Source organism: Dromiciops gliroides, chromosome 2 (genome assembly GCF_019393635.1).
Source record: "Dromiciops gliroides isolate mDroGli1 chromosome 2, mDroGli1.pri, whole genome shotgun sequence".
Taxonomy (NCBI): Eukaryota; Metazoa; Chordata; class Mammalia; order Microbiotheria; family Microbiotheriidae; genus Dromiciops; species Dromiciops gliroides.
The window spans coordinates 676,984,047-677,010,839 of NC_057862.1; the positions used below are offsets into that span (position 1 = coordinate 676,984,047).

The 26,793-nt window shown below is 47.8% G+C and overlaps 1 protein-coding gene across 9 annotated transcripts in view; it reads left to right on the forward strand.

The window, feature by feature from the left end:
• The window catches only part of DYSF (dysferlin), a 255,076-nt gene that overhangs the window by 186,329 nt on the left and 41,954 nt on the right, over nucleotides 1-26,793 (forward strand). For all 9 annotated transcript variants that reach the window (XM_043987208.1, XM_043987210.1, XM_043987212.1 and 6 more), the window contains 4 exons: nucleotides 9,776-9,877; nucleotides 9,970-10,131; nucleotides 10,713-10,878; nucleotides 12,105-12,181. In XM_043987208.1, the coding sequence (XP_043843143.1) occupies nucleotides 9,776-9,877; nucleotides 9,970-10,131; nucleotides 10,713-10,878; nucleotides 12,105-12,181 (507 nt within the window). The remainder of the gene's footprint in view (nucleotides 1-9,775; nucleotides 9,878-9,969; nucleotides 10,132-10,712; nucleotides 10,879-12,104; nucleotides 12,182-26,793) is intronic.

The window sequence follows — 26,793 nt, forward strand, 5'->3', positions numbered from 1 at the left end:
CTGAAATGTTGTGGTCCTGTGATATTTCCCCTCTCTGGGGGATAGCCTTCATTACCAGGGAGGAATGAAGACACCGTATTCTTTGTTTGTTTGTTTGTTTGTGGGGCAATGGTCACACAGCTAGTATCAAGTGTCTGGGGTAGAATTTAAACTCAGGTCCTTCTGAATGCAGGGCTGGTGCTTTATCCACTGTGCCACCTAGCTATCCCCCAAAGGCACTGTATTCTTTTCTTTCTTTCTTTCTTTCTTTCTTTCTTTCTTTCTTTCTTTCTTTCTTTCTTTCTTTCTTTCTTTCTTTCTTTCTTTTTAGTGAGGCAATTGGGGTTAAGTGACTTGCCCAGGGTCACACAGCTAGTAAGTGTTAAGTGTCTGAGGCCGGATTTGAACTCAGGTACTCCTGACCCCAGGGCCGGTGCTCTATCCACTGCGCCATCTAGCTGCCCCGGCACTGTATTCTTTTAAAAAGTTGGTACCATCAATTATTCAATCAATATTTGATTAAATAAATCAAACGAGAATTTCTTAAACACATATTCTAGTCACTGTGCTAAGTACTGGGTTACAAAGAAAGGCAAGAAGAGTCTGCCCTCAGATAACTTAACTTCCAATGGGGATGTGGAGGATCCAAAAGTCAGCCTCTCAGGACCTTTCTGGACAGACCCGGGTGCTGAATGTTTAGGGAGAGAATCTTACCTGGGAGGAGACATATTTCCTGCCCTGGGGGAGCCCCCGATTTTCTGTTATGTGCTGTTTGTTATATCATTTCTGGGTCACTGTACTGGGGCTCACAGGCTCTCCCCTCTGTTCTCTCCTCTCCAATCCGTCCTCCACAAAACTGACAAAATAACCTTCTTGAGATACAAGTCTGACCATGTCCTGCTGTCCTGTCCCCCCAGGACAGAATCCAGACTCTCAGTCTGCCATTTAATGTCCTCCCCAATGTGATTTCCTCCTGCCTTTCCGGATTTATTTCATGCTTCTCCCTTTCATGTATTCTATTTTCCAGTTAAGCTATTTCTCAAGTTCTTCACACAGGTCATTCCGCCCCCATCTATGGAAAGTTTTTTTGTTGTTTAGTCATTTTTCAGACTTGTCCTACTCTCTGTGATCCCATTTGGAGTTTTCTTGGCAAAGATACTGGAGTGTTTTGCCATTTCCTTCTCCAGCTCATTTTACAGACAAAGAAACTGAGGCAGAGTTAAGTGACTTGCCCAGGGTCACAAGCTGGTGTCTGAGGCCAGGTTTGAACTCACAAAGAGGAGTCTCCTTGATTGTAAGCCCAGCACTCCATCCACTGCACCACCTTGATGTCCTGTCCACAGACTATAAGTCCTCCTTAACTGCAAGGTACAAAGGAGGAAAAAAAATCAAAGGAGCTGGGTTTGAGTTCTGACTTGGCTACTCACCTGTTTGATCTTGGGGAAGTCAGGAGAGAGGTCTATTAAATGAAGGGATTGGACTAGATGACCTCTAGGTCTCGTCTGCTGTCATCTCCCTTTCTGATCCCACTTCTCTTCTCCAGGCCTCTGTTTCCTTATTTGTAAATTGAAGAGGTTGGATTCGATGACCTCTAAGGTTCCTTTCAGCTCTAGATCTGTGACACTATGAAGGAGCCCGAGGCCTGGAAAGGTTGTGACTTGCCCAAGGTCCCGCAGGCACCAGAGACAGGATTTGAACCCAGGTCCATTACCTGAAAATTCAGCAACTTTTCCCACTGTCCAGAGGAGAGGCCATAGCACACCGCGGAGGCCCCTTAAATTTTCTAGCACCAAAGGGTCCTAATTCTTTCCTTCTGTCTCTTTCCTGGCTCCCCCTCCCCTCCCCTCTGCCCCTACTGCTCTTCTCTCCTCTTTGTTCAGAAAACAAAAGCAGGGCGACATAGCTAGAGGGAATAGACTCCAAAAAGCTTCAGTCTGGGATTTCCTGAGGCCCCTCCGCTGCTGGGAAGGGGACAAAAGTGTGGGGGACAAGGAGGCCCCTTGCTCTCATTCCAGGGTTTGGAAAAGGAGGTGACCCTGTCTGGGGGTCCCCTTTAGCGGGGAGGGCCAGGGAGGAAAAGTCGGAGTCTGAAGCCAGGTGTCCTGGGCTGAGGCCTGTCCTCCTGGGTCCAGCTCATGTTGGGGAGGGAGGGAGGGCGGAGCAGCATCCATCAATCCATCCATCCCCGCTTTGGTTCCACCCTAAGGGCCTTCCTACGATGTCAGGGACAGATCCCCACTGGAGTGTCTCCACTTCATGCATGCCAAGTGTGGGGAGGAAGGGTGGGGTCCTGACGCCAGCAAAGGTCCACTGGGGAATTGTGGGAAAGAACCTTGCTTCTCAAGAGCTTGCCAGGAAGCTGCTTTACCTGTTCCCACCCCTCACCCCCCCCCACCTCCATAAGAAAGTTGGGCAATTTCTTTTCTAAGTTACTAAATACTGCCCCCAGCCCCAGCCCTGGCTTTAATTGAAAACACTGTTTTTGCTGGGAAGTGTAATTAGAGTAACATGTTATTCCTAATGAGCTCCCACAGCAAGATGGGGACAGACAATGGAGGTCTCCAGGCTCTGCTGTTGAGACAAAGCCCTGCCCACTCTGGTGGTGGCCACTGTCGGGAGCTTCCTGAGAAGGGAGAACCAGGCACCTCTAGCCATCTGGTCTGCTCAGAGGCAGCCTGAGGCAACGGACAAGTTGGAATTCGAGGTTGTTTTGGTCATGTCTGACTCTCCCTGACCCCATTTGGGATTTTCTTGGCAAAATACTGGAGTGGTTTGTCATTTCCTTCTCCAGATCATTTTACAGACGAGGAAACAGAGGCAAACAGGGCAAAGTGACTTGCCCAGGGTCATACAGCTAGTAAGTGACTGAGGCAGGATTTGAACTCAGGAAGAGGAGTCTTCCTGAATCTGGGCCCAGTGCTCTATCGGGGTTCGAATCTTGCTTCCTCTACTTTCTACCTGTATGATCTCAGGAAAATCGCTTAATCTTGGATTCCTCATATGTAAATGAGGTTAGAAAAGAAATGGTCTCTTTGGTTTCTTCCACCTCTACATCTGTGACCCCAAGTCACTTCACCTCTTGGTACCTCAGTTTCCTCAACTATGAAATAAGGATCTGGACTATATTACCCTCTGCCTGTAGAGCTGTGAGAGCCCATTGTTAAATTTTAATTGAGCATTTACACCTCAGAAATCAGCAAACTCCAAATCAGGGATTGCTTTTAAATTTTGTTGATTATCTAGACTTTAAAAAGTGATGGGGAGGGGCAGCTAGGTGGCGCAGTGGATAGAGCACCGGCCCTGGAGTCAGGAGGACCTGAGTTCAAATCTGACCTCAGACACTTAACACTTACTATCTGTGTGACCCTGGGCAAGTCACTTAACCCCAGTTGCCTCACTAAAAAAAAAAAAAAGTGATGGGGAAATATTAATAATGCAGATTAAAATGAAAAGTGCATCATGCCCACTTCCTGCTCTCCCTCCTGCAGCAACGTTGTTAAATGTTAAACGTTGACCAACACCCCCCATCTCCTGAGAGCTTGCCTTTTTGGGCCAGGATTTTTCTCCTGGCGGTAGGCTCTGGGGGGCAGCAGGATCATTGGTGGTAGCCAGATAGGCTGGGTTCATCAAAGAAGCCCTGATCATCTGGCCAGAAGGGACTTCAAGGGCATTTAAGTTCCACCCAAAGCTGAGTAGAAATCTCTGTAACGTTCTGTAAACAGCCAACATTTGCATAAACATTAAGGGATGCAAAAGTCTTTATACATGGTAACTAATATATAAGGCTGATCGCATCACACAGTGGAGGTCTCTTGGCTTTGTTGTTCAGTCTTCCTTGCTCTCATGTGAGGATAAAATGAGATAATATATGCAAAGTACTTTGCAAACCTTAAGGGTCAGACTAAATGCTAGGTATTCTTATTCTTCCAGTTAGTTCTATAGGAATCCTAGCTATTTTATCCTTATTTGATCTTTACAATAACCCTGTGGGGTCTGTGCTGTTATTTTCTTCATTTTACAAATAGGGAAGCTGAGGCGCAGAAAAGTTAAGTGACTTCCTCAGAGTCACAGGGCTAGTAATCGACTGAGGCAAGATTCAAACAACTCAGGTCTCCCTGACTCCAAACCCTATAAAAAGTAGCCATACAGGTAGGTGGCACAGTGGATAAAACACTGGTCCTGGATTCAGGAGGACATGAGTTCAAATGTGACCTCAGACACTTGACACTTACTGGCTGTTTGACCCTGGGCAAGTCACTTAACCCTCATTGCCCGCACACACACACACACACACACACACACACACACGTAGCCATACAGCTGCTTAAAGACCTCCCACAATAGAGAAGTCATTCTCTTAAAAGATACTCTGTTCCACTTTTGAACAGTTTCAATTGTTAGGCATGCAGGAGTCGGTGTCTCTGAGTCACAAGTCACAACTGGAAGAGGAATGCTGGGTAACTAGGCAGTGGTTACCTCCTCTCCCACTCACTGGGTCGGCTTCATCCCCATCGATGTGGGCAGAGCTGTGGGTTAGGGTTAGGGAAAAAAGACAGGGACCAAGGGCACGAGGGGCCCCTGGTCTAATAGCAGAAACACAGGCCCTGACCTCAGGGAGCCCCTGATCTGGGGCTGGGGGTGACACAGTCACCAAGAGAGACCGAGGGTCTTAGGTAGTCTCTGGTCTAATGAACACAGTTGTTCACATCTCTCTGCTGGCCGATCTATCCTTTACAATGCTTCTGAAAACAATCTTCCTAAAGCACCGGTCTGACTATGTTACTTTTTGTTGTTCAGTCGTGTCCGACTCTCTATTAGGAGTTTTCTTGGCAAAGATGCTGGAGGTGGTTGGCCACTTCCTAACCTGTTTAAAAAATCTTCGGTGGCTCCCAGGTGCCCCTAGGACAAAATCCAGGTCCCTTAATTGGCCTTGACAGCTCTTCACAGTGTGGCTCCAGCCTACCTCTGCAGGGCATCTCTGCCCATCACATGGTTTCAGTTCCAGAGAAACAGGCCTATTTTCTGCTCCCCAACTTGGGCTTCTATTGATGTGCCTTTAAAGATAGATACCAGAATGCCTGGCATGCATTTCTGCCTCACCCATGCCCTTTACTATCCCGGCACCCTTCACAATCCAACTTCTGTGTTCGTGCTTTCCCTCAGTAAGCTCCCTGAGGGCAGGGCCTATTGAACTTTTGTCTTTGTATCTCTAGTTCCTAGTGATGTACACAGTAGGTGCTTAATAAATTCCTGTGGTTTGAACTGAGGGAGGCGGGCAGGATCTGTTTGTGTAAGGCAGTGGGGAGCAGCATTAGCTTTGCTAGTGGCAAGGAGATGGAGGGTGCAGAGGATGGTGAAGGGGTGCACTTGGTTGGAACAGGGGTGTGTGGTGAGGGATTGTAGAGATTAATTCAGCCTGACTGTGGAGGTCACTGAAGTCCAGGCCGAGGGATTTGGGCTTGATGGGGAGGGTGGTAGGGAGCCACCACATGTTCTTGAGCAGAAGAAGTTACAGAGGAAGGAAGTACAGGTGAGTCTGGTCAGGTGAAGGGGGAAGGACTTGAGTCAGGAAGCCCAGAGAGGATGTTGGACAGGGTGAATTCAGTTCAGGTCACAGATACTGAAAGCTTGTATGCAGATAGCACTTGAGAGGGCATGTGAAAGAGTGGATTGAGAGGTGGCCTCAAAGCCAGGAAGGGCCGGGGTCAGATTCTACCTTAAACCTAGCTCTGTGACACGGGACAAGTCACCTCGTTTCATCATCTGTGAAAAACAAGGAGATGCCACCTCTGGACCATTCGCCCCAATGCTCATTTTTGTTTTTGTTTTTGTTTTTGGTGAGGCAATTGGGCTTAAGTGACTTGCCTAGGGTCACACAGCTAGTAAGTGTTAAGTGTCTGAGGCTGGATTTGAACTCAGGTCCTCCTGACATCAGGGTCAGTGCTCTATCCACTGCGCCACCTAGCTGCCCCGCCCCAATACTCATTTTTGCAGAGGAAGAATCAGGACGCAAAAGTCTCTGAAATGCTCTGGGGCAGCATCAAGAGAAAGGGAGAGCAGCAGCTAGGTGGTGCAGTGGATAAAGCACTGGCCTTGGATTCAGGAGGACCTGAGTTCAAATCCGGTCTCAGACACTTGACACTTAACTAACTGTGTGACCCTGGGCAAGTCACTTAACCCTCATTGCCCTACAAAGGAAAAAAAAAGAAAGGGAGAGCTTCCTAGGGGTTTCTGGGTCCCAGGGAGTGATGAGCCTGGGACCAGCGCCATGGGGCCAGGCCTGGCTTTTCCTAACTGCCTTCTTTGCTTGTTCTCTCCTGCCTCCTCGCTCTCTGGGCCTGGCTCTCTGCAGTTGTGTGCACCTGCCTTCTTCCTCCAGGGTCTCATCCAAACGGTACTTTCTCCCCTTTCCCCTCCGTTCCTTGCCTGCCCCGGTGCCACCCTTGGCTGGGTTCTGGGGAAATCGTGTGCAAATTGCATTTCTATAAAATGGGGTTGATTTCAATGTGCTTGGGTGGGGGTGCTTCCTCTTTAAAGGGAGCCGATAGGGGAGACGGGGCCCCCAGGGGCCGCTTCGGGAGGGGTGTGGAAGAGGCCAGAGATGGGGAGCAGACTGGACGCCAATGAGAGTAAGGGCACCCGGAGAGGCATGTGTAACATCGGCCAATGGCGAATTCGCCGAGTCCTGCCTGCCCGAGATCTCCCTGGGGCGATTATAAACCAGAACGGGGAAAGAGGCTGCTCCTCAGGGCTCCCTGGTCCGTGGGAGCAGCTCAGGTTGCCAGCTTCCTCCTGTGCTTCTGTTTTCTCCCAGGATCAAGAAGTGGAAAAAAAACCATGGAGAGAACCCCACACATAAGGACAATGCAACATAGACACAAATAAATACAAAGTTAGAAGGCAACCAGCTGCTGTGGTTAGAGCTATGGACTGGGGTGGGAGAGCATTTATGTAGCACCTTCTATTTGCTAGGCACTCCTGACAAACTGGGCAGCGAGGTGACAGTGGATAGAGCACTGGCCCTGGGGTCAGGAAGATTCATCTTCCTGAATTCAAATCTGATTTCAGATACTTACAAGTTGTGTGACCCTGGGCAAGTCACTTCACCCTGTTTGCTTCAGTTTCCTCATCTATAAAATGAGCTGGAAAAGGAAAGGACAAACCACTCCAGTATCTCTGACAAGAAAACCCCAAATGGGGTCATGGAGAGTCAGACACGACTGAACAATAATCTCACAACAACCCTAGGAGGCAGATGCTGTTGTTATCCCCATTCTACAGATGAGGAAACTGAGGCAGATGGCGGTCAAGTGACTTCCCTAAGATCACCCAGCTAGTGAGGGTCTGAAGGAGTGTTCAAGCTCAAGTCTTCCTGACTCCAGGTCCAGTTCTGTCTATTCTGACACCCACCTGGGTTCATATTTCATCCATCCCTGACACCTGGTAATTAACTGTGAGACCCACACCTTTTAACCACTCAGTGCCCTCAACCAATCTTCTGTGACTATAAGTTCAATTCATTTCAGTACACATTAGGTGCCTACTCTGTGCAGAACACTGTGCTGGCTGTTGAGATATTTATTTACAAAAATGAAATTGTTCCTGTCCTCGACCTACTTACATTCTAATGGGGGAGGGGGAAGAATACCAAGAGGCACACACATACACGCACATAGAGTAAACGTTTTAGGTGAGGATCACAACCAGGGGAATCAGTTATAAATGAGTTGGCTAATCTTCATTGCTGGACAGAGTTTTCACATAGGAAGTTTCTCACACAGTTGAAGTCACAGGTCCAGGACCAAAACAAACCAAAACAAATCAAACCAACAAACCAAACCCCAAATTGAAACAAGGTGATTTCAAAAGAGATAGAGTAGGTCATTTCCCCAAGACTCAGTTTCCTTATCTGTCCAGTGGGGACAATAATCCCTCCCCAGTCTAGGTCACAGGGAGTTTGTAAAGAGACAGTTCAGAAATGATACATCACCAAGGATGGAGTGTCATCAAAAGTCTTACTTATAACTTCAGAGCTCTCTGGTCCTAGTTCTGACTTGCTCCATAGGTTTTCCTTTTTCCACATCCTGTGCTTATATTTTGGGAATGGGAGGTGGAGATGAGTGTATAATCTTGCTAATTCATGAGAAACCCTATTCATTGGGAGGCCTTATGCACCTGGAGTCAGAGGATCTGAGTTTGAATCCGAGTTTGACTTGGCACAGTTCCTGGCACATTGGTTGGTGTTGTTCAGTCATTTTCAAGTCGTGTCTGACTCTTTGTGATCCCATTTGGGGTTTTCTTGGTAGAGACACGGGAGAGGTTGGCCATTTCCTTCTCCAGCTCATTTTACAGATGAGGAAATGGAGGCAAACAGGGTGAAGTGACTTGCCCAGGGTCACCCAGCTAGTAAGTGTCTGAGGCTGGATTTGAACTCATGAAGATGAGTCTCCCTGACTCCAGCCCAGTCACTCTGTCCACTGCAGCACCACCTAGCTGCTGTCTCGATACATAGTAGGCGCACAATAATTGTTAATTAATCAATACTTCTGCTACTTATTATCTGTTTCGCTTTGGACAAATAACTTCAGCACTCTAAGCCTCAGTTTCTTCACTGGTAACCTGAGGGGGTTGGGTTATATGATTTCTGTATCTATGATGGGAAAAAGACTCAGTATACAATATAAGATGTCTTAAATCTCCTACTATGTGCTAGGTACTTTGTTATCTAACAATCATTACAACCAATCAATAAATATCTATTAAGCTCCTACTATGGGCCAGACAACAAAGATACAAAGAAAACCCAAAAACAAGGAGTCTGTTCCCTTGGAGCTCCCATTCTAATGGGAGGGGGACAACATGCAAACAGCCAGGGACATACAGACATATACAGAGCAGGTGGGAGGTAGCCTTATAGTAGAGGACTTTTGTGCTCAGCCATCCATGTTTCAAGAAGTATCTTCCCCACTCATTTAAAACCCTTCACGGCATACTTTCCCCCCCTCCCTGTTCTCCATGCATCCAGCTACATTGCCGTCCTGCTGCTCCTCACATGTTATCCTCCATCTCCAGATGCCAGGCTTTTGCACTGGCTGTGCCCCCTCCATCCCCTCCTGAAATGCTCCCCTTCCTCTCTCCTCACAACTCCCCTGGCTTCCTCCAGCTCAAATCCCACCTTCTGCAGAGGGTCTTTCCCAGTGCCCCCCAGCTCTAAGGCCCTCCTCTCTCAGATTACCTTCTCTCCACTCTTTTACCTATCTTCTAGGGACCTAGTTATTTACATTCTGTTTCTCCCAGTAGAAGGGAGCCCCTTGAGGACAAAGGCCCTCTTTTTACTTTCTTTATATCTCTGCTGCTTAGGACAGTGCCTGGCCCATAGTAGGTGCTTAATAAATACTTTCGGGTTGATTAAATGAATTTATAAGTGTTCCCTATTTGCTCATTTCCATTGTCTTCTCCCCTTTTCATTCCAAATCAACCCTTTGATTCAGTGGCTTCCACTGAGTGCTGGGACCAGCTGGGATCCCAAGGATGGGGCTGGGACCCAGGGCCTTAACTCCTTGGTCTGTGGGAGACAGGGGGAGGGTGGGTGAGGAGGGGCAGCAGAGGGAGATCTTGGTGCATTGGCTCCTGTTCCATGATGACTTTTTTTTTTTAGTTCTTTCAATGATTGTTACATGTAAAAATCAGTCTGTCTCTCTCGGCCTCTCTTTTTCTGTCTCTGTCATTATTTCTGTCTCCCTGCTCTTTATCTGTCTGTCTCCTCCTTCCTCCCTCTGTGCCCCCCTTTCTGTAGACTGGAGACACAGACCTGCCCTACCCTCCTCCCCAGAGAGAGGCGAACATCTACATGGTCCCCCAAGGCATCAAGCCAGTTCTTCAGAGAACAGCCATCGAGGTGAGTTGGGGTTCGGGAGGCAAGGGTAGGGCAGCAGGAGGCCCAGGCCCCCGCTCCTCTCCCATGGCCCTTGCCCAATCCCACCTTTGCAGATCCTGGCCTGGGGCCTCCGGAATCTGAAGAGCTATCAGCTGGCTAGCATCACATCCCCAAGCTTGGTGGTAGAGTGTGGGGATCAGGTCGTGCAGTCCTGTGTCATCAAGAACATCCGGAAGAACCCCAACTTTGATGTCAGCACCCTCTTCATGGATGTGGTGAGAGGCTGGTCCCCTGCCCTGTCGCTCCTCCCCTGTGATCCACTGTCTGGATGTCGGGAGGCCAACTTTGAGTCTCTGGTCTCGTTTCTGACTTGCCACGTGATCATGGGCGAGTCCCTGAATCTCTCTTGGACTCGATTTTTCTTGTCTGGAAATATGGAAAGTGGATAGATAGAAGTGGACTTGGAGTCCGGAAGACCTGAATTAAAATCTTACCTTGGACAAATATTTAGCTCTGAGACCCAAGCAAATCATTTAGCCTTTATAAGCTTCAGATTCCTCGTGTATAAAACAGATAATATTAGCCCCTAATATTATCAAACATTCCAGAAACATTAAAGCTCTGTGGAAATGATTGCCGTTATTATAGGGAAAGTGTAAGCTTGCAAGTAGCGGCCTCTGGGTTCTGCTCCACCTTACCTCACACCCAAGGCCTCCATGGAGTCTCCAAATAACTTTCGTGTGCAGATAATGGGGATCTGTATGTGGGCTATTCCAACGCAGAAGACCTGGGGCCTTTCTGAGGAGGGGGGACATGCAGAGATCATCCCCTCTCCCTCTCTCTTACCCCTCGATAGCGGCTGCCACGGGAGGAGCTGTACTGCCCACCCATCATCATCAAGGTCATTGACAACCGCCAGTTTGGACGGCGGCCGGTGGTGGGTCAGTGCACAATCCATTCACTGGAGCAATTTCTGTGTGACCCGTACTCAGCGGAGAACTCTTCTCCTGAGATGGGCTCCGGTATGGAGAGATGGGGCCCTGGTCTGGGGAGGTCCTGGAGGAGGAGAAGGAGGGAGGGAAAGAGTGTGAGGAGGGCCTGGAGATGGGCCCATCCCCTGGGATAAAGGCCAAAGTCTTCACAGGGCTCTCCAAGTATAGCACAGGAACCTTGCTTCCTTAGACTGTAAACTTCCTGAGGATGGACAGTGTATCTTCTTTAACAAACATTATAATCCAATCTGACAAATATTTATCACATGCCTGCCTTGCAGGGCACCAGGAAGCAGGGCATGAAGGTGAAATATGACACTGTTCCTGCCCTCGGAGAACTTACAGCCTAATACAAAGCTAAGATGCAAAGCCAGATAAGGCCTTCTCTTATCTCCCTGCTTTGTAGCTGAGCAAAGATATAGGCACACCCGAGGCCTCTGGGAAGGCTTGTTGAAAGAGTTATTCCTGAGAACGAGAGCTGAAAGACATCAGAGAAGGAGAAGAGAAGGGGAAAGGAATGGAGAGATTGTTGGAGAGAGTGAAAACAAGAGAAAGAAGAGAGGGAAAGAAAGAGAGGAAGATAAAGAGAGAAGGGAATTGCAAAAGGAGAGGGAGAATGGAAAGAGAGGGAGTGAGGTGAAGAGATATGGAAAGAGAAAGAGGGAAAGGGAGAGAGGGATAGAAAGTAGAGAAGGTGGGAATCAAGAGAAAGAAAAGAGAGGGGAAGGGAGAAGATACAAAGTATAGATGGGGTAAGAAACAGGGATAAGAGAGATAGGCAGAAAGACAGAGAGAGGGGGAAGAGGGGAGAGGAGAAAGGGGAGGGAGGGAAAGAGAGAGAGAGAGAGAGAGAGAGAGAGAGAGAGAGAGAGAGGGGAGACAAATAAAAGAGGAAAAGTTAGAAAATATAGATGGAGCAAGAGAGAATCAGGGCTGAAAGAAAAGCAGGAAAGACCAAAACCTATAAGGGGAGAAGAGAAAAAAGAGGAAAGAGAGGAGAGAAAAATGTGTTGAACAGATGAACAGAGGCGGGGAGAAAGAGGCAGGGCTGAACACATAATAGCATCATAAGTGAGAATGGTCCTGAAATCCACCAGCCGAGTCCCTGGGCGTAACTCTGGGCTCTGCGTCCCCCCACCCCCAACTCTGGTCTACTGGGGCGTGGCTTCGGCCCTGGGCGAACTTTTGGGGAGGGTGGGGGGAGGCTGGTACCTGCCGGTGGCCCATCTGATGCCTCCTTTCTCCTCTCCCTGCAGATGACGTTAGCATTCTGACCCCCCGGGATGAAGTGCTGATTGACATAGATGACAAAGAGCCTCTCATCCCTGTCCAGGTAGGGTCAGAGCACAGGAGCTGTGGCCGGGGGCTGGGCTGACTCCCCATCCTTCTCCTTTGCCTCTTTCTCCTCACACTCAAAAAGTCGGCTTTTAAAAACACAAAATATTTTAATTTGTTTCCCCAGATATTTCCCAATTACCTCTTTGTTTAAAAATTCACTTTTAAAAATCACCAAGCGGTCTTTATTCATCCCCTTTCTGGGGGAATATAGAATGAGGGTCACAGATACAATTCCTATGCTCAGGCAGTTTGAGGGAAGATGCACGGTCTGTCTCCCAGTCTTGTGTGGAGAGATGGTTCCTGCCCTCGAGGCACCCCAGCTCTGCCGGGGAGCTGCAGGCCCTGCCCTTGGGGCCTTACAGAACTGATTGGCAGAGCTGCCTCCCTGTCCTCAGGGTGCTTGGCCTCCCATGGGGTCAGCCCTGGCAATCAGGGAGAGGTGAGCTGGGGGCCTGGGCAGGGAGAAACAAAGGAGAGTGGTGTGCTCTGGTCCCCTCCCTTTTCTGGAGCCTCCTGGAGGGAAGGTGCCTAGTTTGGTCCCAGACGTGACTTAATTGGGCCTTGGGAGCAGTTCAAGGGGAGAAGGCTTGGCCTGGGCTCTTGTCCTCTGGCACACAACCCAGCAGAGAGGCCTCTGGGATCTTCCGTATTCCTGCCTGCTCTTCCCTCCAGCCCACACTGGGCCTGCCTGAAACCGAGCTTTGAATGTCAAACATTCATGTCTGTGGAGGGTGCCAAGCCCAAGACTCCTTCGAGAACAGAACAAGCCCAAGGGGAGGAGAGGGGAGGGGAGTCTGGGGAAAATAATAATAACAACAATAGCTAACATTTTTATAATTTGTAAATGAGAGGCATCATGCCATAGGGGAGAGAAAGCTGGCTTCTGGAGCAAGAACCGGTGCCCACCTGAAATCAGTCAATCAATCAATCAAATACCATGTACCAGGTACTAGGAATCTAGCTGCCCCATGGTGTTTTATTCTAAAAGCAATAGGAGGGGCAGCTAGATGGCGCAGTAGATAGAGCACCGGCCCTGGATTCAGGAGAACCTGAGTTCAAATGCGGCCTCAGACACTTAACACTTACTAGCTGTGTGACCCTGGGCAAGTCACTTCACCCTGTTTGCCTCAGTTTCCTCATTTGTGAAATGAACTGGAGAAGGAAATGGCAATCTACTCCAGTGCTTCTGCCAAGAAACCCCAAATGGGGTCGCAAAGAGTTGGACATGACCGAAACAACTGAAAAACAAATGGAGATGTGAGGTGAGAGTGAGGAGTCCAGGATGATGCGGAGATGACGACTTTGGGGCATTGGAAGGATGGTGGTGCATTTGATGGAAAAGGGGCAAATCCGGAACAGAGGCTTTGGGGGAAAGACTGTTTCCGTTTTAGACATGCTAAGTTTAATATGTCTCTGGGACATTCAATCTGAAATGTCTAATGGACAAATTTGTGCTCTGGAATTGAAGCTCAGGGGAGATATTTAGATTTGAGAATCATTTGCATAGAAGAATTGAACCCACAAGAGCCGACAGACTGTGGGGAGACGAGAGCTGGGAAAGAAACTTGGGGAGCACTGCAGCTGGGGGTGTGTGATGTGGGTGATGAGCCTACAAAAACCGAGGAGGAGCAGTTAGAGACCTGGGAGGCAAACCAGGAGGGCGTGGCTGGTGGGGTCAAATGCAGCTGATGGGGAAGGAAGGACTAAGACTGTGAGAAGACCATAGACACCCCATCTCTATAGTTTGCAAAACTCAACTGAGCTTCACAACAGCCCAGTGAAGTGTAGGTATCGTCATCGTCATCACCATCATTGTCCCCATTTTATAGATGAGGAAACTGATGCAGGAAGTGACATGACCAATCCCACAGCTAGGAAGTGTCAGATTGGGATTTGAACTCATTTGACTACAAGTCCAGGATGTCTCCTCCTGATCCTGAGAACTGGACCTGGTGGAGGTGGAATCCATCAATCATTACATTAAGGAATAAGCATTAATTAAGCACCTCCTATGTGCCGGCACTGTCCGTCAGGAAACATTTATACAGCACCTACTATGTGCCGGTGCCAAGGATACAAGCCTTGCTCTTGAGGAGCACAGTCCTTGCCCTCAGAGAGCTGATATTCCACCAAGGGGGGGCACATAGATAAGTGGGTACAAAATGATGAGGTTAGTGCGTCTCACTTTAAGGCTTCATCGTGTTACGTCACCACGTCAGCTCCCAGGGAGCTGGTGAGGGTGAGGGGGTGGTCATTTCCATTTTGTAGATGAGAAATCACCTCTCAGAGGTTAAGTGAGTGGTGTAGATCACAGGCTAGTAAGTGGGGTTTCAGCCAACACCTTCCTGACTTCAAGTTGGGCCTTTGTCCATGATGCCAGCCCCAGCATCTAGGCCCCGGTAGGCCAATCAGTCAGTCAGCCACGGGCTGGAGGGGGGCTCACGTCTGTATACGCACACCCATCAGGATGGGTGTAGGATCTCCTGAATCTGAACAGAGCCTGCGAGAGGATGTGACTCCCTCAGGATCGCCTAGCTAGGAATTGTTGGAGGCAGGCCTTGAACCGCGGCCATATCCCAAAGCCCACGGTCTTTCCCGTCCCACCCCCAGGGCCTTCACTCCTCTTAAGTTGTGCCTTCTTTCCTGGACGCTAGCCTGACTCAGTTTACCCAAGATCTTTTCATGTCCACAGCTGTTTGTTCCTCTCAGCACCCTTCCGAAGGAGGCAGCTCAGGCTGTCTTATCTCCATTTCACCGACAGAAAGCAGTCTGTGAGTGGTTTACTTGAGTCTACAGTGGGTCAGTGCAGCCTCGGAGCTAGAAGCCAGGCATTCTGGCTTCCTGTTCAGTACTGTACCTCGAGCGTGCATACACACACGTGCACACGTAGACGCACACGCACACACAGACGCACACACACATGTAGACACACATGCACACACAGACGCACACGCGCATGTAGACACACATGCACACACAGACGCACACAGACGCACATGCACACGTAGACACACACGCACACACAGACGCACACGCACATGTAGACACACATGCACATGCAGATGCACACACAGACACACACATGTACACATGCACTTTCATATACACGAGCTCACACTCACACAGCCCATCATTTCTGTCTCTCCCCTGGTCTGTGCCCAGTTCTGTTCTTTCTCTGATCTCCTTGTTCCTCCTCCCCTGATTCTTGTTAGTTGGAAAGAAACTCTGAATCCGTGCTTAATGCAGACCTCGACTTCCCTCCCCGCAGGGCCTGGGTTCCCATCTGTTCCCCAGATCTGCCCCCTACCCCGACTTCACCAGGCTTACGAAGCTCCGAGGGGGTTTCTGTGTGTCTGGGCCGGGAAGGGTGGGGCTGTGACCATAACTCCCTGCTCTCTGCCTTGGGGATGGGGACTGAGGCAGAGATAGTTTGGTGCCTTTGAAGCTGGAGCAGATGAACCCACCCGGGAAGCTTCCTCCCTTCTGGGAACTCCAGGACTCCTCTCCAAGCTTCACCTCTAGCCCGAATCACTTTGGAAGGGACAGCCTTCCATGGGCAGATGTAGACCTCCATGGGACAGGACGGGATGATCTTGGAAAGCTGCCACTCCCTAGATCTCCTGTACCCTTCAGACACAGGGCCTCCAATTCTGCCTTTAACACTCCCTAACATTTGTATTGTAAATCCCAGTTTACCAAACACTTTCAAACACCTTATCTTAATTATAGCCCTGGGCGGTAGTGAGGATTTAGCTCCTTTTTATAGAAGAGGAAACTGCACACAAAAGTTAAAAGCCGGAGGTGGAGGAGCAGGCCAGCTGAGCCGTGGTTCAGGCCTCCTAAATCTCAATCCACACTTCTTTCTTTCTTTCTTTCTTTCTTTCTTTCTTTCTTTCTTTCTTTCTTTCTTTCTTTCTTTCTTTCTTTCTTTCTTTCTTTCTTTCTTTCTTTCTTTCTTTCTTTCTTTCTTTCTTTCTTTCTTTCTTTCTTTCTTTCTTTCTTTCGTGAGGCAATTGGAGTTAAGTGACTTGCCCAGGGTCACACAGCTAGTAAGTGTTAAGTGTCTGAGGCCAATTTGAACTCAGGTACTCCTGACTCCAGGGCCAGTGCTTTATCCACTTCACCACCTAGCTGCCCCTCAATCCACATTTCTTAAAAATGTTAAAAGTTTTTTTTAATCTGATTAACAAACATTTACAGTGAAGTCCGGATTAGTAAAAACAAGGAATTCTTGAGAAGTGGTCACATTATATACATTTTCATGGCCTATTTCCACTGGGCTGGAACCAATGACCACATCTTTCATATAGGTTATAACTTTGAATAATGTGGATTCAAACGATGTGACTACTTCATGGGGATTTATTGTTGCTGTTCACTCATTTTTCAGTCATGTTCAACTGTTTTGTGGCAGAGATATGGGAATGGTTTGCCATTCCCTTCTCCAGCTCATTTTACAGCTGAGGAAACTGAGGCAAACAGACTTAAGTGACTTGCTCAGGTTCACACAGCTAGTAAATGTCTGAGGCCAGATCTGAACTCAGGAAGACTAGTCTTCCTGATTCCGAGCCTGTCTCTCTATCCACTGTGTCACCTAACTGCCCTTGGGGTTCATCACTCGTGCTAATGGGCCCTCAATGTATTATCTTTTTGTCTCACTTTCCCTCTCTCCACTGAAAGAAAGAAAGAAGAAAGAAAGAGAAAGAGAGAGAGAGAGAGAGAGAGAGAGAGAGAGAGAGAGAGAGAGAGAATGCTTGTATCAGCTGCACAAAGTTCCACACCAGCCATATTGGCAAATGTGTGTCTCCTTCATCTTAATCCATCAGTTCATCCACACAAATGAACATTACAATTTGGAATCCCAGTACTGAGATGAGGAACATCCTAGTTTACACGGACCTGTGAGCACCTCAGTGGCAAAACCAGATAGATAGTCTGCTGTGTGTGGCAGTCACACAGTGGGTACTTAATCAATACTTGTCGACTTAACTCTGCCCAAGTGGAGACAGATGACCAGAGTCAGATCACCCACACAAGGGTTGTCTCTGCTGCTCGTTCTTTATCTCTTTTTTATTTTTTCCTGATGCTGGTTCTTAAAGGGCAAGCCCATTTGGCAGATACCTCTGACAGCAATTCATTGTAATGGGCCTAGCTTTTGTTGCAGGCACATGCTAGCGTCTTCTAACTATCATGTCTACATCTGCTGATATGTGTATGTGAGTGTTTGTAACAGATTAATTTCCCTGTTGTTAGGGAATCAGGTTTACTGACAGCACTGATTTGTCCATGCTTACACAGACTTGTTTGATGCTTGTCTAAATGAGTGGAGTTGGGTGTGGCTGGGAAAATGGGGGGCACAGAGTCAGAGCTTTTTTTCAGATTCTTATAGTAAAGACGTGCAGTTGGGAGACATTAAATAGACTCATGTTGGTAAATTATGGGATCATACCTTTAGAGATAGAAGGGACCTTAATTCTTAAACTTAGTGTTCCATTTCCTACCTCTGGGAATTTGCACAAGCTGTGCCCTCTGCCCAAAATCTACTCTCTCCCCATATCCACCTATTTGAATTCTTGTCTTCCAGAGTCAGCCCAGGTGCCACCTTCTCCATGAAGCTTCCTTGGTTCTCTCCAATTAACAAATGCTTTTCCTCTCCTCAAATTACTTTATATTTGCTTATATCTGTGACCATACAACAGAATATTGACTTCATCAGAGGAGGGACTCTCTTTTTTATCTCAAGGGTTTGGCACGGTGCCTTGCAAGTCAAGAAACATTTTAAAGTGCCTACTATGTGCTAGGCATTGTGCTAAGTAGGTGCATAGTTGTTTGTAGTTGTGCATAGTAGGTGTTTTATAAATATCTTTTGAATTCATCCCACTTATTTTACAGAGGAGTTAATAGAAAGCTCAGGGAACTTAAGTGATTTGTCAGAAGTCATTTGGATAGTAAATAGAAGAATCAGGATTCAAACCCAGTGCTGGGGAGTGCAAGTGTGGTATTCTTTCTCCTGGGGCTGCACCACCACTCCTTGGCTCTTCCTTGTCCTGAACCAACAGGAACACATTTACCAGGGTTGTCAGTGTGGGTGGTTGATGACTTGGGAGTCCAGGACATTTGAAGGGTTACCAAAATGAATATTGAAGTGGGTGAGTGTGAGGGCAGGGACAGGTGTGAAAAGGAAGATAAATAGATAGGTAGATGATATGATATGATATGTTATGATATGATATGATAAAGATGATAGATGATAGATGATAGAAAGATAGAAAGAGAGACAAAAAAAGACACAGAGAAAGAGACAGAGAGAGAGGGACAGAGAGATAGAGAGTCACAGACAGAGACAGAGAGAGGGAGAAGGAGAGAGAAAGGCTGGAGGAAAGAGTGACCTGGACATCACCAACAAGAAGTATGTGTCTAGGGGCAGCTAGGTGGCACAATGGATAGAGGACAGGCCCTGAAGTTAGGAGGACCTGAGTTTAAATCCTGCCTCAGACTCTTACTAGCTATGTAACTCTGGGCAAATCACTTAACTCTGATTACCTCAAAAAAAGGAGAGAACTATTTGGGTAATATTGGCAGATGGAGTGAATTTTGAAGGAATGAATATGTGAATAAATGAATGGTTGAATAAATGATTGCATAATTTTAAAACCCATGTATTAAGTGTGTCCCAAGCATTGTGCTAAATAATGAAGATACAAATAGACAAGTAAAGCTGTTTCTCCTTACGTTCTAATGAGGCTTGACAACCCACATACAGGTTTCCCCTGAAGGACCCAAGGAAAGGTTCTGAGATTCTCAGGGCTCAGGGTGGGTGGTGATTTGTTCTTCTTGGAGAGGCAGGGGCATAGGAAGTGTCTAGAAGTGGCAGTAGGGAGGAAGGACTAGCTCCTTGTGAGTCTCCGGGTGGGAGCAGGGGAAAAGAGAGTGCCCGGGCTGAGATATCTTTCTGTGAGCACCAGAAGATGGACAGAACTCTAAGATGAGAGAAGGAGGCCTGGGACCATGGGGAGGAGGTTTGCAGATATCCTAGGGGAAGGGCAGGGCAGAGGAGGATGGGGACTTGGTAGAGATAAGACTGAACTGGACAGGGATGAGAGAAGCCCTCCCTTCATAGGCCCTGATGAATCACAGGGATTAGGAGAACAGGAGGCAGTGATTTGCTCACCACTGGGCAGGGGAATCTCATGGAAGAAGCCAGTCAGTTCAATGGGCCCCAGAGTTCTAGATAGAATTCTGGTGGGATGGGCTCTCCCAGATTTCAATTAGCTGAAGCCCAGAATGACCAGCCTCCCACTGGCTGGGAAGGTCCTGTGTCGAAAGAGACCCCAGGAGTGTCTATTTCTTGCCTCTAAATGAAGGGCTCTGGGGGCCTCGAAGCAGCAGATGGGTCAGTCTGTGGTTAGGAGGCCCCTCCTCCAGTATCCATGGTACTGCCAAGTCCTTCCAGCACCTCTTCCATCTGCCCCCTTTCCACACCCACAGCCGTCACCCTGGTCCAGGCCCTCACCAGCCTGGACCACTGCAATCTCCTAATTGGTCCCCCTGACTCCTGTCTCTCCAACTCATCCCCCCACCCCCACCCCAAGCCGCCAAAATCCATCTTCCATCAGGCACTGATGGAGAATAAAATAGACCTCCCCGGGCCTGGCATTTAGGTCCTTCCCCAATCTGGCTCCCGCCTAACGACCCAGCTTTATTTCACATCACACCCCTTCACACACCCTCCATTCCAGCCAAACGGGGCAACTCCCCACTCTGAACTGTTTCCCAGATGCTCCAGCTGTCTCGTGCCTCGGTGCCTGGCGGCTTGCAGGCCCCACTTTGCGGCTTTTTTTTTTTTTTGTCCCAGCCTGGGATGCTGTCCTCTCGCTGTGCCATCACTGGGATGCCCCTTGGGAATTTCAGACTATGTTGATGCTGTCTATCCAGGCTTCTTGCCGTCAGTATAGTGAGTGGGTAAAAGAAGTGCCCTGAGATACAGAATTAAGAGAGAGCAGCTGTTCAGGCTGACGACTGCCTGAGAGACTTCTACTGTGTCAAGGCTGCCAGAGTGGGCTCTCTACTCCTGCTTCTGCCCCTCACTCTCTATGTGACCAAGGACAAGTGACTCCATCTCTCCGAGCCTCAGTTTACTCATCTGCTAAATGGGGATAGAAGACCTTCTGTCTGAGGATGGATCAAGACAGCAGCATATAAATGTGAATCTTGAGGGACTATACAAAGGCCAGCTTTTATGATAACTTTCACCTGAAGCACCTGGGAAAATTTACCCTAAATTTCCATCTTACTACATCCTCTCTCCCCCTCCCTCTGCCTTCTTTTGTTTTTCCACATCTTTAAAATGAAGGTGTTGGAGTAGTCGGTCCTTCTAGCTGTAAAGCTGAGATTCCAGCCTCCCCTGCCCGGGCCTCCGGCCTGGACCGAGCTCTTCGTCCAGGAGGATTCGCTCTCTGTATGCATCAGTCTGAAAACATCCCCCGGACTCAGCCCTGGGCAGGGCTATTTTGGGTCCTTCTGGCTCTAGGTAACCAAGCATCACCGGAGACAAAGGGTCAGCACCCAGAGGACCCTGGAAACGTCTCCAATTCCTGTCTCCACCCCTTTCTGACACAAGTAACCCAGCCTCCCACCCTGGGGAGTGGGCTGGGCGTAGGGAGTGGCTGTGCCTTTCCTTAATTGTCACTGGGTAGCCTGGAACTCCTGGCTGGCTGGCAGACCCAGATGGGGCCTCCCTTCCACAAAGAAACGCTGGGAGTGCAGTGGAGGGAGGAGACAGCAGTCTCTCAGCCTGAAATATATATAGGTGGCTGGGCAGCCCAGTGGGCACAGTTCTAGACGTGGAGTCAGGAAGACCAGAGCTCAAATACTAGCTGTGTGACTGGGCGAGTCACCGTGCCTCAGTTTCCTAATCTGTAAAATGAGATTAATTGAGATAACTTCCGTAAAACACTTTGTAATCTTTCAAGCACTTCATAAAGGCTGACTTCATATTATTATTGAAATTGTTATGCCCGCTTTGAGACAGGGAGACCCCAGGGATTTATTGTCATGCTTGCTTTGCCCAGCCCCCAGTTTCCCTTGCTTCAGGGGTCCTGGATACCCCTCTTCTCACATTCCAAGCCTTATTCTAATAATTGGGAATGCCTGCCTTCTGGATGAAATGATTGGTTGACAATTATGAGTCTTCTACTATGCTGCTTGACCCACAAGACTGGAAGAAGACTGCTGAAGGGCACTGTGAGTTGGAGCCACTCAGTCACTGAGGGCCTAGTCCAGTGCCTGGCGTGTGGTAAGCACTTAATACATCCTTATTGATCAGTGGATCAAGGGCGTGCTCCAGGGGACCAAAGAGCTTAGAAACTTTGATTTGACTGGTGATGATCAACCAGATCAGAGAAGAGTGGAGCTGTGACTGTATTCTCTCCTCTCTGGGCAGAGTCCAGAGCACTCATGTGGAAGGAGAAGGAACATTTCCTCAGTTTCCTCCTTTCAGTTGGGGGGGGGGTGTTCATCTCTACTTCCCTATATTAGTCATTTCCCTCATTGTAAGCTCCTTGAGGGTGGTTTTTTGTTTGTTTGTTTTTTGGTGAGGCAATTGGGGTTAAATGACTTGTCCAGGGTCACACAGCTAGTAAGTGTTAAGTGTCTGAGGTCGGATCTGAACTCAGGTCTTCCTGACTCCAGGGCCAGTGCTCTATCCACTGCGCCACCTAGCTGCCCCTGAGGGTGTTTTTATACATGTATCCCCAACACTTAACACAGAGCTTGGCACACTTGAGTGCTTAGTAAATTCATTCATTCATGGATTGTGGATTCAATGCGGGGGAGCCCCAGGAGCTCCAGTATTCACTGATCATATGACTTTGAGCGAATCCCTTCCCCTCCTCGAGGGCCTTGGCTTCCTCCTGTTCTCTAGGATCCTTCCGGCCCCCAAAGCCAACAACCCTATGATGACCCAGGGTGTTATTCAGGCTGTCTGTCCTCTCCTCGTCCCTCTTCCTCCCTGACTTCCCTTCATGTCCCTGCTCTTTCTGACAAGGGGCAGTCGAGAAAGCCCAGCCAGGTCATTTTGCTCCTTTTCCAGCCCTCTGGGCCAAAAAGGCCAGGCCCAAAGAAGCTGGAAGCCTGGGTCTGGGGTGAGGTTTTTGGCTTGTGGAGCAGGGTCGGGTGGGGATGTGTGTATCCCAATTCCCCTGGCCTCCCTGCCCCACTTCATGACAGTATGACGGTGGTGAAGGAGGCAGGAACAGTGATGACAATATCCATTTTCCCTCCCTCTCACGCCCAGCCCTGGTTTCCCATGTAGGGGGAGGATTCATCATTTTGCCGTGGTATGTCAATATGGAAGGGATTGACTTGTGATGGAGAGATGGGCAGACGTGTTTCTGGCCCTTGACCTTGAACATGATACTTAGGGCAAAATGGTGGCCTCCAGGGTCCCAAGGAAGACTGGGTGACACCCTTTCTTGGACCATCGGTGTCTTCACCCTGTTATTGTCATCATCATCTTCTACTCTTCATCCCTCACTGTTGCCATGGTCACCATAACCACCACCATCCTGTCACCTCCATCACCTCCCTTCGCACCCTTTACCTCTTATTATCCCAGGTAAGGCACCACCTCCTATGGGAAGACTTCCTGGATCATTCTGGTTGTTCTTTCTCCTTTCTCAAATGATCATGAATTCAGGATGTCCCCTAAGTCATATAGTACAGTCCGAATCTGTTAATGCACTAAGGCTTTAGGACACACTATATTCCTGTCGACGTGTTATATTGCGCCAGTAGAATGGAAACCCATTGAGAGCAGGGACTTTTTTTTTTTTTTTGGTGAGGCAGTTGGGGTTAAGTGACTTGCCCAGGGTCACACAGCTAGTAAGTGTCAAGTGTCTGAGGCTGGGTTTGAACTCAGGTCCTCCTGAATCCAGGGCCGGTGCTCTATCCACTGCGCCACCTAGCTGCCCCGCAGGGACCATTTTTCATCAAGATTTTGAAGTCTGGGTAGAGAGTCAGCCTCAAAGCCAGGATGACCTGTGTTCAATTGCTGCTTCTAACCCATACTGACTGTGTGATCCTGAGCTTATCTTCTCAGAGCTAAGTTTGTACAACTCTCTAAGACTGTGTTATGCCAAGCGGCATTGGTAGAGGGAGTTCCCCAGACTAATGAAATCATGGGTCGATTCCCTATTTCCATCCTCAACACCTAGCCGTGCTTGGAGTGGCTTGGATTATAACACAATCACCACCATCTCTTATCATTCAATTTAGATAATGGAGAAACTACTCTGTGACTGTTAATCTCCACCACTGCCACCACCATCATCTCCATAACCACTCCTTCTGTTGTGATGGCCGTCACTGCCGTCGTTGTCTTCAGCTCCCCTTCTATTAGCACCCCCATCTCCATGCCCATGATCACTACCATTCACCACATCTGCATCATCAGATTCTTTCCCTTAGGGACATGCCAGATGTGGCATTTCTTCCGTTGAGATATTTTTGGCTCTTTACCAGGTGCTTTAAGATATGGACACACACACACACACACATATATATATATATAAACCGATATCAGATTGCCTGCTGTCTAGGGGAGGGGGGAGGGAAGGGAGGGAGGGAGAAAAATCTGAAATTGGAAAGCTTGTATAAACAAAAGTTGAGAACTATCTTTACATGTAACAGGAAAAAAATAAAATACTTTATTAATAAAAAAAGATATGGACACTTGATATGAACTTTCACCCTATTCTCAATCTGCCCAATCAACCAAATGAGGATTTATGTAGTACCTGTTATATGTCCAGTCTGTGTCAAGGGTAGTGAAGGAAAAAAGAGAAGGGCATATTGATCGTCTTGAAGTATTTCCCAATATGGGTGTTTTATAAAGTAGCTAGAAATAGTTAAGTTCAACAGTACCACCAGGGAGGTATTGTTATGGGCTGGAATAGTTGGAGAAGGTTTAGTGGAAGGTGCCAGTGTTAGGTATGGAGGAGGAGGTCCAGGCTATGATAAACACAGAGATGGAAAGAATAGAGAAATGGCAAGGAGTACTTAGATATGTAAATGCCATTTCCAAGGTCAAAAGTATGCCTGCCACTCCCCACACCCCATCCCCTGCCCGCACCTTGAGAGGCAGCATGTTTACAGGAAAAAGCACTGAACTGGAGGTCAGTGAACCTGGGTTCAAATCCTACCCTATCATTTACCACCTGGGTAACATAGGGGAAGTCAATTCATTTGGGCATCAGTTTCCCCATCTGTCAAACCAGGAGCTTTTAAAGAATGTTGTCTATGACTTGGAATAAAGGCACAGATTATCAAATGTTTAGATAACATGGAGCTGGAAAGTATTGCTAACACAAAAAAGTCAGGAGTCCCAAAGAATTCATCAGGAGGACACCTTGAGATAAATTGAAGAAGATAGGATTTTTGAGGGAAAAATGTAAAGTTTTATATTTGAATTTTTAGAAATCAATTTCATAAAATGGTGGGAGATGTTAAATAATAGATTGTCTGAAAAGAACTTTGGGGTTTTAGTGGATGGCATGTTGGACAAACTGGTCAATCAATAAGTATTTTGAAAGCACCTACTATGGGCCAGGCACTGCTCTAGATACTAGAAATAATAACCGAAATAATAGAAAGATCGCTACTCTAAGGTCTCGGTTGTGATAGTGACCAAAAAGCCTATGTAGGCTTGGGCTTCACTAATAGAGGTGTAACATCCAGGTAGGCGGTCTCATGAGCCAAGGGCGACATATTACCTCTGACTCTGGGCTCATCAGACCACATCTGGGGTACTGTGTTTTCTTCTGAGAGCCATAGAACATTAATGGACTGGAGGGTGTCTGGTGGGTGTCAGTCGGGGTGGTAGAGGAACTTGAGTCTGTGGCATCTGAGGATTTGTCAAAGAAACAGAATCTTAAATGCTTGCTAGGATCTCTAGGTGGGATTTCATGCCCACTGTTCCATCCCCTCTAGAGTTAGCTAAAGAAGGCATTTTTGTTTGAATCGAGGACCAGAGAATATCTCTAGATCAGGGAGAGCGACTAATCCTTGCTCCATCTTTAACCCCCAGGATTCTTGATATTGGCATATAGTCAAATCAGAGGCTGTAGCATCTCATTTAGGGGGATCATGTCTACACCATCCGCCTGATTTCCTAGATGATGCCCAATGCCAGCGTGCTTTGTTCAATAATGCTAAATTAATTTCACTCACATTTTGGATGGAACTTTTCTGAAAGAATTTAGGGCTTGTGGTGGTTGTTGTCAAGAATGTTCAGGTGTAAACTTGAACGTGTAGAAGACAAATGATTCTTATTTCCTTAGATCCCCATGGGTGAACTCCATCAATTCAATTTGTGACGAGGACCTGTTGGTACTTTGGTCACCCAAACATGTAGAATAGGGTTACAATTGTATGCCAATTTTTAAAAATAGAAAATCTTTGATGAGTGCGATTGGTGATTTAGTTAGACTTCCGTGTTTCCTACATGGTTTGTTTTTTTCTTCTCTGTCCTCATTGTATCAGCATAAGATTGGAAATTCCTGAAGGAAGGGAGAATGGGAGAGCAGCAGTTCCTGAAAGGAGAACGTGGCTGGTGTTAGCATGCTTGGAGAGAGAGAGAGAGAGAGAGAGAGAGAGAGAGAGAGAGAGAGAGAGAGAGAGAGAGAGAGAGAGAGAGAGAGAGAGACAGACAGAGAGAGAGAGAGAGAGAGACAGAGAGAGAGAGAGAGAGACAGAGAGAGAGAGAGAGAGACAGAGAGAGAGAGACAGAGAGAGAGAGACAGAGAGAGAGACAGAGAGAGAGACAGAGAGAGAGAGAGACACACACACACACACACATAGAGACAGAGAGAGACAGGGAGAGAGACAAGAGAGAGACAGAGAAGAGAGAGACACACACAAAGGGACAGAGACAGAAACAGAGGGAGCCTTTTATAACTTTCACGAGTCTGAGAGTGGGAGTTCCAGACCAAGTTATGTGTCCCTTACTCTAGCATTCTGCAGTAGTAGCGCACTGGTTCTGGAGTTAAAGGACCTGAGTTCAAATCTTACCTTTGACAGAACCTGTGTGACCTTGGACAAATCATTTTTGTTGTGCTATAGTTTTTTTTTTTTATCTGTTAAATGAGGGGGTCAGACCATGGCTTCCAAGACTCCTCCCAGTTCTAGATCCAGTGTTTGAGCCTGGGCAAGTCATTGAATCTCTTTGCCTCAGTTTCCTCACATATAAAAGTAGGGGGGTCGGATTCATGATGGCTTCTGAAGTCCCTTGCAGCTCTGGAACTGTGATCTTTTGTCTTGATGGAAAAGATGACGAATAAAATGTATACACACACACACACACACACACACACACACACACACACACACACACACCCATAGAAACACAGCCAGATGTGCACACACATAGAGTTCAAAACCTTTCCTGATGTGGTCTCTCTTTCTGTGCCCTTGGAACTTTGTGAGCCTGGGGCGGTCTCCCCAGTGACGGTGGGGAGAAGGCAGTGGGGGTGTTCCCTAGTGGTATGCCAGGGTGACCCCCCCTTCTCTTTTCCTTCCCCCTGCCCCAGGCCTGCTCCTCATTAAGGTCTA